The 14,857-nt window shown below is 36.4% G+C and overlaps 1 protein-coding gene across 1 annotated transcript in view; it reads right to left on the bottom strand.

Annotated features, from left to right (window-relative positions):
- The window catches only part of FBN2 (fibrillin 2), a 119,410-nt gene that overhangs the window by 25,001 nt on the left and 79,552 nt on the right, over positions 1–14,857 (bottom strand). Inside the window, exons 32-42 of the mRNA XM_015615266.3 lie at positions 14,034–14,156; positions 12,771–12,893; positions 11,071–11,196; positions 8,794–8,916; positions 8,444–8,566; positions 8,003–8,164; positions 7,028–7,096; positions 6,280–6,405; positions 5,436–5,561; positions 4,782–4,934; positions 506–574 (exon numbers count right to left, since the gene is read on the bottom strand). Coding sequence (XP_015470752.1) covers positions 506–574; positions 4,782–4,934; positions 5,436–5,561; positions 6,280–6,405; positions 7,028–7,096; positions 8,003–8,164; positions 8,444–8,566; positions 8,794–8,916; positions 11,071–11,196; positions 12,771–12,893; positions 14,034–14,156 — 1,323 coding nt within the window. The remainder of the gene's footprint in view (positions 1–505; positions 575–4,781; positions 4,935–5,435; positions 5,562–6,279; positions 6,406–7,027; positions 7,097–8,002; positions 8,165–8,443; positions 8,567–8,793; positions 8,917–11,070; positions 11,197–12,770; positions 12,894–14,033; positions 14,157–14,857) is intronic.

Here is a 14,857-nt window from a genome sequence, read left to right as displayed (position 1 = left end):
TACAGTTCATCATTTCCTTACACACTGCAAGGATTCTCATTTTAACTGTGTTTAAAACTGAGTTGATACGTTCCTTTTAATCTACAGAAATTACACTCAGGTTATAAAAACACACATAAGCCCATTATGACAGAAAATGGCATATGAAGTTTAGGAAATGATCAAAAACAGAGCTACATTAAGTACTGGCTAAGATGCAGAACTTATAAATGTGCAGAGAAGTCCTACAGTATTTTTTGAAGGCAAAACGTTTTATTTTACTGATTAAAACTCAAAATCATGAACTAGGATGCCACATGAGCAAAATATCACAACAAAATGTAGAAACTAAAAAAAAACAAACCACAAACAGAAAATTACACATAAAAATTGGTCTCAATTTATGTCAGCACTGTAACTCCAAAATGAAATTTAACAACTTTAGTATATGAAATGTTTCTTTGCTTAACATTTTGTAGGCACAAAAACATTATGCAAAACGATTTTTGGTTAAAATAAGACTTACCAACAGCTTTTCCAGTGTGGATGTCAAAAGTGAAGCCAGGAATATTTCCACACAGGCTCTTGAATTCAACTGGAGTAAAATAGACAGTAATGCATTTTCAGGGAATGCATGAATCTCCCAAGAATAACCTGCAGTTTTCTCAGTTACTCAAGAGTAGTTTCCACCCAAATATATTCAGGAGAACAATTTTCTCCTCTATAGCTTGTATTGAAAATTCAGATTGCCAATAAATTAATGCAAATTGAAATAGTAATTCATACTACCCTCAATTCTTTCCAGACTTTGGCACATGAGTAAATGTCTGATTTGAGAATGCAGCCATTCAATTAGGTTTGGTTTTGTTTTTTTCCTAAATAGTTCTCCTTAAGGTTTATTATTAAGGTTTTCTAAGCATCTACAGTGAATCTACAGCAGCACTTTCAAATATGAGAAATAAGTATAATTTACCTGTACCTAAGCTTCTTTCACAATACTATCTATTTTATTTTCTGTGGAATTACTGCAGATTAATTCCACTGAACTGTTCATCAGAATGGAGTCTGTGCTTTAAAAAGAGATGCTCCAAAATCCCCACTTTTTTAATATGCTCATTTTATATCCTCTTTTTGCACTTGGAGAATGGGAAGTGCTTGGTGTGAAGTGTAAAATAAATTAACCCAGACTTTTCTAGGAAAGGTGTTTGAAATTGAGTGGGTTTGCAACATAAAGAAAAAAATTCTAGCATGGATTCTATTCATTATTGGAGATGATGTTTTAGTGGCAGAAAAGTGCTTTCCAGACAAAATGTTATTACACACTTACAGTAATAATTTTTTATCTAGATAGAAATATAAAAAATTACAATCCTACAAATATGTCAAAATTGCATAATTCTACCAGAGGAATTTGTACCTGTTTGAGGGAAATGAAGCAATTCCAGTGTGAAGACACAACCAGTTTGAATGAACAGTTTGCAAACAATAACCACACCACTTTTCAGCACCTTTTTAGGTGCTTTTTACGTCATATCAGCATTCAAATTATCCAGAAAAAGTATGTCTCAATATTCCATTTCCTAACTACTGCCAAAGAAGCATTTCAAATAACCTGTGTGGCAGATTATTTGTACATTCAGGGCATTGGGTTAAAGTGCAATATACTTCAAAAAAGTGAGTAAAATTTATAGAAACATTAGATTAACATAAAATTCAAAGGGTTACTGGAAGTTTAATATCTGGAGACTTCCCTGACTGCTTGGCCCACTGTTGGAGCTGCTGAGGAAATACAGGAAACCTCTTTAGCCAACAGAAGGAAGAGTATGAAGCTTGCCTTTGATGTGTTTCTAAACCTGAAATGCTGACAAATTATTCTAGCACCAGAAAACGAAAAACAGAGAAGTCCTTCTGTATTCCTGCATGTAATGCTCTTTAATCTGGAGCAATTATAGTCTTTACTGGCTGTAATTTGAGTTTCTTATCATCTACATTTAATTGGCAGCTCCTCAGCTGCTCATGATTCTGAAAAGTTTACCATTATAAATGGAATAATTCTTGCCCCCTTTACACCAAACATCCCCATTATTAGCAAATTTAGTTAATGACTGCTCAGAATGATATTTGGCAAAATCTTTTTCCCACATTCATACATATTCAGTCAATTCTCTAAGCCAAGCAGGATCCAGCATATCTGAACATCAGCATTTTCTCTTTTCTTCTGTCCTACTGTTTAATGGCTGCTTAATGCTCAGCCAGGTTATTCTTGCAGTACAGAGCTGTCTACCACAGTGCTTTACAATTTACTGCTTTACAAATTAGCAATTTACCACTCTTTCAAAGATAATCTTTAATGCATGTTATTACAATAATTTAATACACATTAATAATAATTTAATATGTTTTACATACTACTTATCTGTAAGATTTGGGGCTTAGTAACTTAGTTCTTTTAGAACTTAGTTATTTTCTGCAAGGAGATTTATGCCACTTACTGCTGTCAGTAAATAGATCAGACAAAAACAGAGCCCTGTGACCACTACCCTGTCCTAGTGGGCAGTGATCTCCTATTTCTGTGATGAAACACATCAGGTCTGGGAGGATGAGAAAGAGGCTCCCCAAGGGTTGCAGGATCTCTTTCCTTCTATTATGCTACTTCCATGTTTCATGAATACCACTAAATTCAGTTTTTCACACATTTTTTTCCCCCCAGTTTTTACTCTGTAGAGAAAGAGTATATAATTAGGTAAGGATTGTATGAAATGTCTTCATACAAAGTGCCAAAATAGCCACACTAAAACATGCCAGAGATTTACCTTCTGCAAAATTGGCTTTGCATCAGTGACTTGGAAAATATTTCAAAACCCTATATATAACTATAACTATATTTATATATAACTATTATAACTATACTATTTTTTAGAAGAAAAAGATCTGTCACATACCAGGAAAAAAAACTGAGATCAGGCACTCCTGAAGTTACCAAACCATAAAGGAGTTCTGTACACTATTCATTACCTCTAAACAATGAAACAGCTTTCTACACTTCTCTGGGTAAAAAAAACCAAAAAAGGACTATTATTTCTGATTAAAGTCTGAATGTTAATAGTTATGATCTACATAATGTGTAAAACCAAACAAAACAGTTTTTACTACTTAAAGTCATCAAACAGAGACTGATTGCTAAGCATAAACAGAGAAAAATGAAGAAAGCTCTGTTCAGTAAGGGGGGGGAAAAAAAGGCAAATGTGTGGGCATGTGAAGTTCACTTACAATCCTCATCAGGGCAGAATAATGTTCTTAATGAGCCACTGGGCTCAGTCTGGTGACGTGGTTAGGGTCAGTGTTCCCCTGTCTGTGCTGTGCACCCCACACCCAGATTGCAAAACAACAGATTACAGAACATAAATGCAGCTATTCAACCATTTCCACTTGGAAGCTGAGTTTGATCCCCCACATAATCCCTTTTCATGGTAAAAGGTTTCAACTATGCCTGCAAAAACAGTAAAGTCATTTAAAAAAGCTAACAAGGCAATATTGAAGTATTTCAGGAAATATTTAAACCCCATAACTGCCTGCACAATACCAAGCAATTTTGGTTTTAACAAATCATTAAAAGCTGCAGAAGTTTGTGAGAATTTGAGTGCCACCAATCTAGCAGGAGAATTCTTTCTTCTACCTAAGAACATTAATTGCATGAATCCCTGCTAGCAGTTTGCTGTACTTTTCTCATCCTGCTGTCACTATTATGACAATTTTATAACATTTAGATAAATGACTATGGGAAAGAATTTCATGAGCTCTCTGTGGTAGCAAATATGTATTTCCTCTCTCAAGCTTATTTCCATTTCCCATTCCTGACTGCTAGGAGCATTCCTTCATTCTCCCTCCTCCTATATAAAAAAAAGAGAAAAAGGCTGTTTTCTTTTATTTTCAGTCTTATTTTCCTCCTCTTCACTGTGAGGGAAGATCTTCCTTACATTATCTGTTGTCTACCTCACGTGACCAGGATAAACCACTTGAAATGGAAGTAATACATTCTTTATACTAAAAGCACAATCACAGCACCAGAGGCACAGATTTAGTGATAAAAACTTGGGGCAAGTACAATAAAAAATAAACTGTGTTTGTACAAAACAGGCACATGAGTTTCTTAGTTTTATCTTACCATCTTTGCTCTTTTTCTCAAATATAAAGATCATTCAATTAATGTCAGGTTTCCTTCCAAGTTGGTGGTTCTCCCACCAATGACTTTTCCAAGTTGAGCTTTCAGGGGTGTTTTATTTCAGGAAGTCAATTCTATAAACTCTGACTGAAAATGAACGGTCCTTTATTATTCTCACCTCCATTTACAAAAGAGAATTTTTTATTTCCCATTGCAATGCCCTACTTACTGGGCAATTTTTGCAAGTTCAGTCACCTTCAATAAGAGGAAATGTGAAAGTAAACAAGCAGATCATGAATCAAATGCGAGACACAGCTAAAAAATCTAGAAAGGCTTCCTATACTAAGTTTGAAACTCAATCTTGATGTTCTGACAGACTAGGACTACCAGGATAAATGTGTCTCCAGCTATCAAGAACTAAATTACCAAAATGTATTCATTATAGTAATTAATTATCCTAAACTAATTATTCTGGAAGACACACTAGACAGGAGGTATCTCTGGTCAGCCAGTATCTTCAACACCAGTCTTACTGCTCAGTACAAGTTCTTTCAGGCTGAAATGTTAACTTTAATTGATAGGTCAAAGCACCAGATATGCAAAGAAAGTAACAAAACGGGGTGACCACAGAAGACATTACCTGTTCCTGGAGTTGGACATGGCTCACAAGGTTTGTTCCAGGCTTTCCCAATATTGTATGTGCAGCAGCACATCCTTTTGGTCACATTGAAGGGCAGCTCATTCTCACAGGAGGTTCCATTATAGCTCCTGTAGCAAAAGCTTTTCCTCATGTCTGGATATGAGTAAAGAAGCACTTATGAAGAAATCAACATTATGATAATTACCATATTATGGAAATATCAACACCCTAACAATCCAGACAATGATTCATTAACTCTCTTTCCTGAATGCAACATAAACACAGGCATTTCATAATAATTTAAGGATCGATGTAATCTACAGTCTTCGTTTTAGATTTATGTGACGTGGTTTCTATATTCATTAAAAGACTCAAGGTGGGAAAAGGCAAACTCCTAAGAAATCATAAACACAGAGCAGATACTCATGAGATCCATTTGCATGGTAAACCCCACCATTTGGAAATGATCAGCTAAAATAAACCAGTGAACAGCGAGCCCTGTTAGGAAGTAAGAGCCCTTGAATGCTGCATGCCAATCACAGGAATGTCTTTCCTGACAACATGACACCAACTGGGAGCTAAAAATAGACAAAGTAAATACAAAGCACAGGGTCTGTCCCTCTCTTGCAATACTAAAGATGACATTTCACATACCCATGCAGTTGTGTCCTCCATTCACCTGCATATATTCAAGTGGGCAAATGCAGGTGTAGTTCCCCAGGGTGTTGTAGCAGGTGCCAGGACCACAGACACCAGGGTGTGCAACACACTCATCAATATCTAGAGAGCAAGAAAAAACATTGCAGTTAACAAGGGAGAAGAGGTCCAAGTCCAAGCAAATGTTTCTGAGAAATATGACCATAATAAACCATGCTAAGATAACAAAAATGCTTCACTTAAAGAACAGCTTGGAAAATACAGTTGTGTTTTTAACCTCTAAGTTTGGCTTTAGCTCTCTTAAGTGCAAGACAACACACTAAATAAACTAGAAGTTCTTGAACTTGCCACTGAAAACAGGAGCAAATCAGCTTCATGAAAGACATTCACACCTCACAGCAGGCTTAATCACTTTGTAGTTTTTGGGTCAATTTACAATTTTGGTCGTAACAGTTATGAAAAATCTCAAACACAGAAGGAAAACCAGTATGAACTTTACTTCATATTGAGTAACTTAAACTGTTACTCTCACACCCAAAATGCAGGGAGCATCATAAAACTTGCAGGGGATACAAGTGAGAAGCCAGAAATCATTAATAACCCCTTAGTTTACTGAATACACGTGGCTGAGGTCTAACATCTAAAATAAACATTAATATATCCAAGTATTTCATTTCTAGCTTTGTGCTAATTATATCATTGGTGCCAAATATAATGATTTTAGGTAAAACTCTAGGTAAGGGTAGGGTGTACCATGCCCACTTATGGATTTAAGGCTTAAAATTAGTGGTTTTCATAGTAACTGCACTGTGACAGAAGAAAAGGCTTCAAGGGACTCAACCTTCACAGATTCTTGTCTCTTCACTGAGGTAGTAACCTTTTGGGCATTCACACTGGAAGCTGCCAAAAGTGTTGATGCAATTTCCACCTTGGCAGAGACCTGGCAGCTCCTGACATTCATCAATGTCTGAAAACAGAGGGGAAAAAAAAAACAACTCACAATATTTTCATTCCAGAATGAAAAGAAAGAAGAGAATTTAAGTACTACCCTGAAATTTTGCCAGCTAGTAGCTTTGAACTGTCATGTGTGGTTTTTTTGACTTCTAAATTGCTCTCCAGGAATGCATGGATAAGATGCTCATTCTCTTCCATTCAAACAGCCCTTAAGGAATAGTTTCAGCTTGTTAAACCCAATGTTCCATTGGTGTTTACAGGAATTTGGCATTTAATTCTTCACTTCTGCCCGTTTATTGGAACCAGACCTGCTTTGTCTGATGAATATTTCCTGACATTTGCACCTTCTGCTGATGAGTTTTAACTTTCATAAATGACTTATCCTTCAAGGCCCAATTTTGAAATCCAGTTAAAGTAAGGCAGCGCACAAAAGGTATGCACCAGATTGTTTTCCTACTGAAATGGTGTTGGACTGCCTCAATATTCTTTTGCTGTGTGCCTTTTAATTTTGTTTTCCAATTCACATTAACAGTGGTTTTTGCTTTGCACTGAATATAATGGTTTCTGAAAAATGCAGTTCTTCTTCAAAGATGACCCCTTTTTAAAAATTATTATCAGTCATCACAGAAGCTCACCTTCTAAAATAATAGTGATGGGATTTGGTCTGAATCCTTCTCCCCCTGGACAGAGAGTATTGTATTCAGCTGAAGTATAATAAAAGACAACATGTCAGTCTCACAAAAAATAAAATTAAGACAACAGAATCATAAAATCTCGCTTATGTTTTTAATGGCTGTTCTTCCATACAGTCATTTGGTTTCTACTTTTTTGACCTATTCACAGTAAATAAAACATGTGCACTAGATTAACAGAAAACCAATGTAAGATAAGGAGGAATGCTTTCTTTTATAGCCATAACCTCAGACTCAGAACCTTATACCCCCTTAAGGCAGGCACAATATTGATTTTTCCATACTGTGTTCTTACAGAGGCATGTACTTTCTGTTCTGATTAGTTCTTTAGTATGAAATCCCAGTATGCCACTGACAAAGATAAGTGTTAAATTTGGAATTACTACTGTTAAGAGGCTGTGAAGAACTTGACATTTGTGTATCATTATTCATTAAAGACCTCTAAACCTCTACAAAGCTGATAACTATCATTAGGTAACAGTTTTGAAAGTACTCAAGAGTGACTTAGACATAAATACACAACAGTTATCCACACTCTTCTCTGAAGCCCTCCAAATTAAAGCCATGATTTGAGTTCTAAGCATCATTAATTTTTTCATTTATTTTAAATGGGGAAAAAAGTAAGATCAAAATAAACTGCCCAAAACTACCCAAAGTATCACCTGGTCTGGTGGGAAGTGCCTTCTAAAGATAGCACTGATTTATTAGAGTGAGAACAACCACCAAGTCAGCCACACAAGACTAAAGGTCAGGTCTGTGATGCTCAGGTCCACACCTCTGCACCCCTGTCCCTCTGACAGTGGCAGAGAAATTGTCTCCTATCACAAATGTACAGCAACACAGTAAGGACTGTAAATTCTTTTTGCCATCCCTTCTAAAATAAGGCAGCACCAGGAGAACACAAGAACATTTCCTTACTGCTGTTGACGGGGGGACAGGTCTCACAGGGGTTCCCCCAAGCCTTTCCCAGCGAGCAGCAGCAGGAGGAACGAGAGACTCCAACCCCAATCTCAGTGTTACAGGACAGGCCCCCATCCCCTCTTGGTCCAAACTTCAGGTAGCAGCTGCCCACACGGTTATCTATGAGAAAAGCACACGTGGTTAGAGCTGCACACCATAATCCAGGCAAAGAACAGCAGGCATTCATCTGTAACTTCATTCCTAGAAGGAGGAATTTGGGGAACATTGTGCTCTTGAAGTCATTGGCTCTTCAAGAACATCAACAGTTACTGATGTCGAGACAGACAACACTAAGAAACTACATAACTGGACATGCAGAATTGTGGAATCATTGTTTTTCTGTATTATTTGCATAAAAGAAGTAATTTCAAAAGTGATACTCAGAAAGGTTTTTCTTACCCACACAACCCACTCCAGTAGGATTCAGCTGGAAGTCCGGAGGACAATTACATTCATATCTTCCAGGAGTGTTTACACAAAGACCATTAACACAATTAATGGGATCAGCACATTCATCAATATCTAAAATAGGAAATCCACATTCATAAATCTGCTCATTGGAAAGAAAAGAATAATTTTACTTTCTAAGACAACAAAGCAAGGAAGTTTAAAATGCAAGTGAATTTTAGCTGAAATGGAAGGGAAGTTTTACAAAAAATTCACTAAACAACTACAAATAAACTTTGTTCATCTGCATACTTAAGAAGCCACCCTTTTTGCTGATATGTTTCTGAAAAGCAGTGATTTACCTGTACAATTTCCCCCAGTTCTATCCAGTTCATAGCCGTCATCACAAATACAACGAAACATTCCTGGGAGATTATTGCAGGTGCCAAACACACAAATGTTCTGGAAGGAGCATTCATCGGTGTCTAAAGGAATATATTGAAACCAGAAAGTTACAAAGCATTGCCACATTATTGTTATTATTAGTGCTGTTGTTGCTATTATGTGTCATACACTATAAAAGCAAAAGGAGAAACATGCAAAATATTTTAAAAACTAACCTTTTTGAGTTTGTGCAGAATACTACACAAAATCTGCATTTGAGAATTTGCATTTGTAAAGAAAGTGTAGTAACAACAAAGGGAGTGTGTAAGCATCAACAGCCGTATCTCCTTGGAGGAAGAATACAGGGAAAATAGGAATATAGGAAGCAGGAATTATCTGTGATTTCCTGAAGTCCACATTGAAACAGTTATTTCATAACTGCACACAGATGAGCTAAAATATATCTAAAGGACTGCCTGCATGCTCATCTAAATTGAAGATGAAATCAAGTTGAAAGACACTGACATAAAACTGGATGACTTTGGTCAGCTGCAGTGTAAAAAGGAGTTGAACGCTGACACCACAGACTGCAAAGCTATGTTTTTAGGCACAAACTGTCAAAGTTGAAAGTAAGTAGGATAAGAGTGGAAAAAAAACCCCTCTATGTACTGTCAGACAGCAGGGCTTTTTAAGTTGCCAAAATAAAGCAGCTGTGGAGAAGGCAAATGCAATTCTGGCATGTATTAGTGAATTATTTTTAGCAGATAGGGAAGTGGAAAGCATTAATATAATTTCACAAAGCACAGCCAAATCTTTGCGATTCTGAGTACAGTGCTCTGTTGATGAACTCATTTTGCACAAGATGTGCAAAAAGGGTAATGAAATTATTACAGTAATAAAATACCTACTTTTAACCTGGCTGGATTACCTCAGCCACAGGTTGAGAAGTGATAAAATGCCTCTCTCTAGTAATGTATGAGAAAGGTTAACTTCTGAGGGCATTTTGAGAGACACATTTTTAAGGAAAAAATGAATACTTAACATCCAAAAGTCCTGAGTCAATTTAATCAAGAAAATAAAATTTCTAAATACCCTTGAGTACAGCCACGAAATGACCTCCAAATCAGGTCACTGAGAAGCTAATGTACCGACATCTCAAGGGACTTCTGAAGAAAGGGGATTAATAATTTGTATTACAGTTATTAAATTCATTAAATCAAGACTGGATTTTGCCCCTTGATTGTAGAAATCAGCCAAGGACTCTCCTTACAATAAGGCAAATTAATATATCAACTTCAAAGTGAGAGAAATAAAAGCTGACTTCTTGTAAGAATTCAGCACCCAGGTATTTTAGTTCTCCAAGAGCATAATTTAATCAGTGGAATGCTTTCAGATATCTGCTGTAATGACAGCAATGTATCAACCACTTCTCCAAAATCCTTCAATCGTTGGACCCAAATCCTTCAACACACTGACCCAAAATTAAGGATTACATTGTTTTTCAAAACATTGTTTGGCTGAAATAGATTAGGGGATTTTTATTAGATTACTGGCACCTCTGTAATATGACTGAGCTGCACCAAGAAATTCAGTAAAGATGATTTGCAATACTTGACTAACAAATCTTACACCAGAGTGGCACAGGTAATTCCTCAGAAGCACCTGAATTGTCCTGGAATCTGATCCACACATATACACCTGAATGTTAGAAAATGCCATGCTCTGGACTGAATTGCGGAGATTTAATTTTGAAAACTGTTTTTTGTATAAAGATTTTTAATTTTCAAAGATGTTTTGTGGTTTCCACCAGTAAGCATGAAGTAACTTAAAAGCTTTGGGGCACCAGCTAAAATGTTTTCATCTTATAATAAAGTCATATTAAACAACAACAACAAAAGGTTTAAGAAAACAATAGGGAATAAAAGTTGAACTGGACCAGAAGGAAAACACAGGATTTTCCACACACTATCCAATAGTGATAAAAAGAAATGAAAAAAAAAAATTTACAAAATTGCTGAGGCAAACCTCTACTCTGGGATTTATGGATGAAGGCCAGGAAAACATCATAAAAAAGATGAAAGCAACTTTCCAACATAATTCGCATAGAAGAAACCTCTTGTATGTGAAACATGTGGTGCTTTCTCTACTTCCAGGTGGAGGTCCTGTTGCTTGTTCTTTGCTTTAGAGCAGCCAACACAAAGTCAGAGAACAAAGCTGGGGCGGCAGCAGCAGCAGCAGCAGCAGCAGCAGCTCACCTTGGCAGGACTTGCTGTCAGAGGCAGGAGTGAACCCCATCTCACACTCACAGCGAAAGGCGCCGGGGGCGTTCAGGCACTGCCCATTTTCACACAGGTCGACATTCTCTGCACACTCATCAACATCTGAGGGAGACAGGAAAACCTCTCTGAGACTACAGGTTTCATCAACAAAAATACACCTAAATACATCCTGATGTTCAAAATAATAGCTGTTGAGCATTGAAGTTATGAAACAGAATATTTATACCCTGAAGTGAACTGAAAGGATGCAGTAAACCAAACCCAGTTTCCAAAATTATTCCTTTCACCTTGCCATGATTCCTTACTCCTTGTTTTTCATTAACAGATGATCTTTTTTTTTATTTTTTAAATAATGCAAGCTTTTAAGATTCAGTACTAATAATCTTGACAAATAAGTTAAATACCTTGCTTAAAAAGTAAAAAATCTGCCTCCATGTATATACTGCAATGCTATTATGACAGAAAAAATTAAAAAGGCGAATTTTCCTAAATCATACATAGAAAATTATTATCATATTCATTTTAGAAAATTTTCTTCGAGGGTGAGGAACACTACAAGTACTGCTTGCACACCAGGAATTATTTTAGTATGCCCCAAAAGAGCTATAAAGAAAGAGAATGGCAAGGGAGGGCATTCACTACTGCAGTCATCATAAAAAGTGGTAATTTTGTCAGCTATGCTTACAATTGTCCAAAAACAATTTTATATGCTTTCTTCATTTTATTAGTCCATAATTACTATTACATCTGATTTTTAGAGAAACACAGAAGCTCAGTATAGGGATAAAACTTTGCACTCATGAACCAAAAACTTGAAATACAAAAACCACATCATATTTGAAGGTCTTTATTCTCAACTAAAGAACATTACATTACTAATCAGAAAATGTTATTTCTAAGTTGTAAATTAATTTTTATTTGTAATTAGCCAGTTAGCCAATAATGAATTCATTCACAGTAATTTTCTAGATATTTTACTATCATTAGGATGCATTTCTTCAGACCTTTAAATATGCTGACCAAATACAGGATGTGTTAGAACTCGAGAGCAGAGATAATGTTGCATCTCCACTCTGCAAGTGATAAAGACCAGAGTAGCCCAAGACATAGTAATTAATATTCAATATAAAATCTTTATACTTTCTTTAGTACATGTCAGTTTACTTTGAGTCACTTGCTGTGTGAATAACAATGTTCATTCTCACCTACAAATTTAAATGCAAGGATCACAGGCAGTGTTTTTTAACTGCTGTTTGTTTTTCTTTTAAAAAGTCCCGTGTTAATGATCAGGTCCTGTTCTGCTAATAGAGTGATGGGAAAATAGATGATTCCTGAGAGAAGAATTGTAACAGAGCTGATGTTTGGTGCTCTTGACTAGAGGCACTGCTTCAAGTAGGACATGCATGGTCAAAATAATTGGCATGAAGATGAGGAGGAAGAAGCAGCAGACAGGAACTTCCCACAGAAAATGGACCCAAGTGGGTCCAGCTGGCACACAAATCAAAAGAACAATCAGGTGCCTTTGACACCATTTCTTATACAGACAGGAAGCATCTTGATCTTCAATTACATTTTCACATTTACTGTCTTGCACTGTGGGCTTAGGTCTAACTGACAAAGGTTCCATACAAAAGAACAACAACCAGGAACAAGTCAGGTGTCACAAAACTCCTTACCAGAGCAGGTAAAGCCATCTCCAGTGAATCCTTCTGCACAGGCACAGTGGTAGGAGCCCGGGCTGTTCACACACTGGGCGTTGGCACTGCACCGCTGGGTCCCATTGGAGCATTCATCAAGATCTGCACATCGGGGTCAAAAAGTGCAGGCAGCAGCACAGCAATTAGTAAACTGGCTGGCAATTAACTGCCAAGATAACCAGCACCACTGCAAACATGATTTGTGACTCCATAAATACACATATCTACTACTGGATGATACAGGGTTAATCTATAGTGACTCCATTTTAATGTGCCTTCCTTTAAATTACAACGTGTGGGACTGGGCAAAACATTTCTGAGCAACAGATGGAATTTAGCTGACTCATTACTTGGGTGTTAATGTCACGTTAAAGAGCTTAAATTCAAAATTAGTTTAGAAAGAAAAAGAAACTGAACCAAAGAAATGTAGTGAGGTAAAAATCCGCCACTTATTTAGCAAGTCTCCTCAAATAATAGAGGAAAGTGAAAATAATGCAACCCCATGAGAGTTGATACAATCTATTCACCTGGATGTTAATATGTATGGAAAAGAAAAGAAAAAAGAAAAAAAGGAAGAAAAAGTAAAAAAAGGTGAGAAATCTCATAATATGGTAATTTTTTTTTAGCACATTACATCAATAAAGCCTAATGGTTAAATGAAGCTACTCTTCCACAGATCCCAAAGTGTTCTGAAAACAAAAAGCAAGTATTACAATCTTTTACCCACCAAACTGAAACATGAAGGCAAGGGGACAGACACAACTACAGCAGCCCAGCAAATGCAGATGCAGTTTTCCCACCCCTCCAGTCCCAATCTGGTTTATATCAGGGTCTACAAATCAGATATATTACAAGACATTTTCAAAAAAATATCTGAAGGACTGGAAATATCCTACTGACAGGAAACAGTAAAACAAAATCTATTTAATCTCTGTGTTTTTCTTCATTTTGCACATTCTAGTAGCAGTTGTATATAAACTTAGTAAAATATGTAGTTAATTCAGCATGATGTTACAGCATTAAATTTCTGAGACAGTAAAATGTTTTATTTCTTAGAAAACCACATCTGTGAAAGATAAGAATCTTTCATACCCATCAATCCACAGGCAACAGCAGACAGAAGAATAATTCTTTGTTTCTAATGGAGTAATCACACTGTCATATTACATCCTTTCAGAAAAGAAAAAAAAGCGTGGGGAGAGAGAAAAAAGTGAAAAAAACCTTTATTTTCCATATACTTACCAATACACTTAATGCCATTTCCAACCCAACCTTCTTTGCAGCTGCATTTAAAACTTCCTGGCACATTGACACAGGAGGCATGCATGTCACAGTTGTGAGCTCCAATTTCACATTCATTCACATCTACAAGCACAGAACAAACTATCAGTGTTTACATCAGAATATTAAAAATTCTGTTCCTTTTACATTATTTCCACTGTGAGGGTCTGCAGTTCTTTAAAAAACAAATGTTTAAGAACACAAAAATAATTCAAGCAAGCTATTTTGTATTCTGTATTAGTAAAAAGGAGTGAAAATTACTTTATTTTTGTTCTTTTTTTGTAAACTTGACAATCAGCCCACCTTCCTACAACTGCTTTTTAGCTTGAAAGTAATGTTCTTTTCCACAAATATGAAATATTCTGATCTAATATCTAAAATTGGGATGAGGCCTTTGGGTGCACAGCCACTTTTCAGTTATAAAAACAATTATACCTCCAGGGCTGTGGTGGTTACAGAACAGATTCCTAAATTATAGGAGAAATTCTGTCAGCTGCTTTTGGATGAGTCTGGATTCCGGAGAGCACACAGAAAAAAAGGTACTGCTTAAACATCACAAGAACTTGTAGAGTGATTATGAGTGACTAAAGAACTTTAAAATTTGTTGGCAAAGGTTCAAGGATTTATTGTTTACTTTTGTTTTCCCTCTTGCTCTTTTCTTAGACCACATGGCCATTTCCTGCAGCTTGACTTGAGAGGAGCACACGTGACAAATGAGCACTGATAAAATACTTCCAACACATCTGCAGCCTTGCCACCCCAAGCCACGTTCTGTGACACGGATG

This window comes from Parus major, chromosome Z, assembly GCF_001522545.3.
Source record: "Parus major isolate Abel chromosome Z, Parus_major1.1, whole genome shotgun sequence".
NCBI lineage: Eukaryota > Metazoa > Chordata > Aves > Passeriformes > Paridae > Parus > Parus major.
Note: the sequence above shows the minus strand (reverse complement) of the source record. Positions and strands in the feature narration are given on the sequence as shown.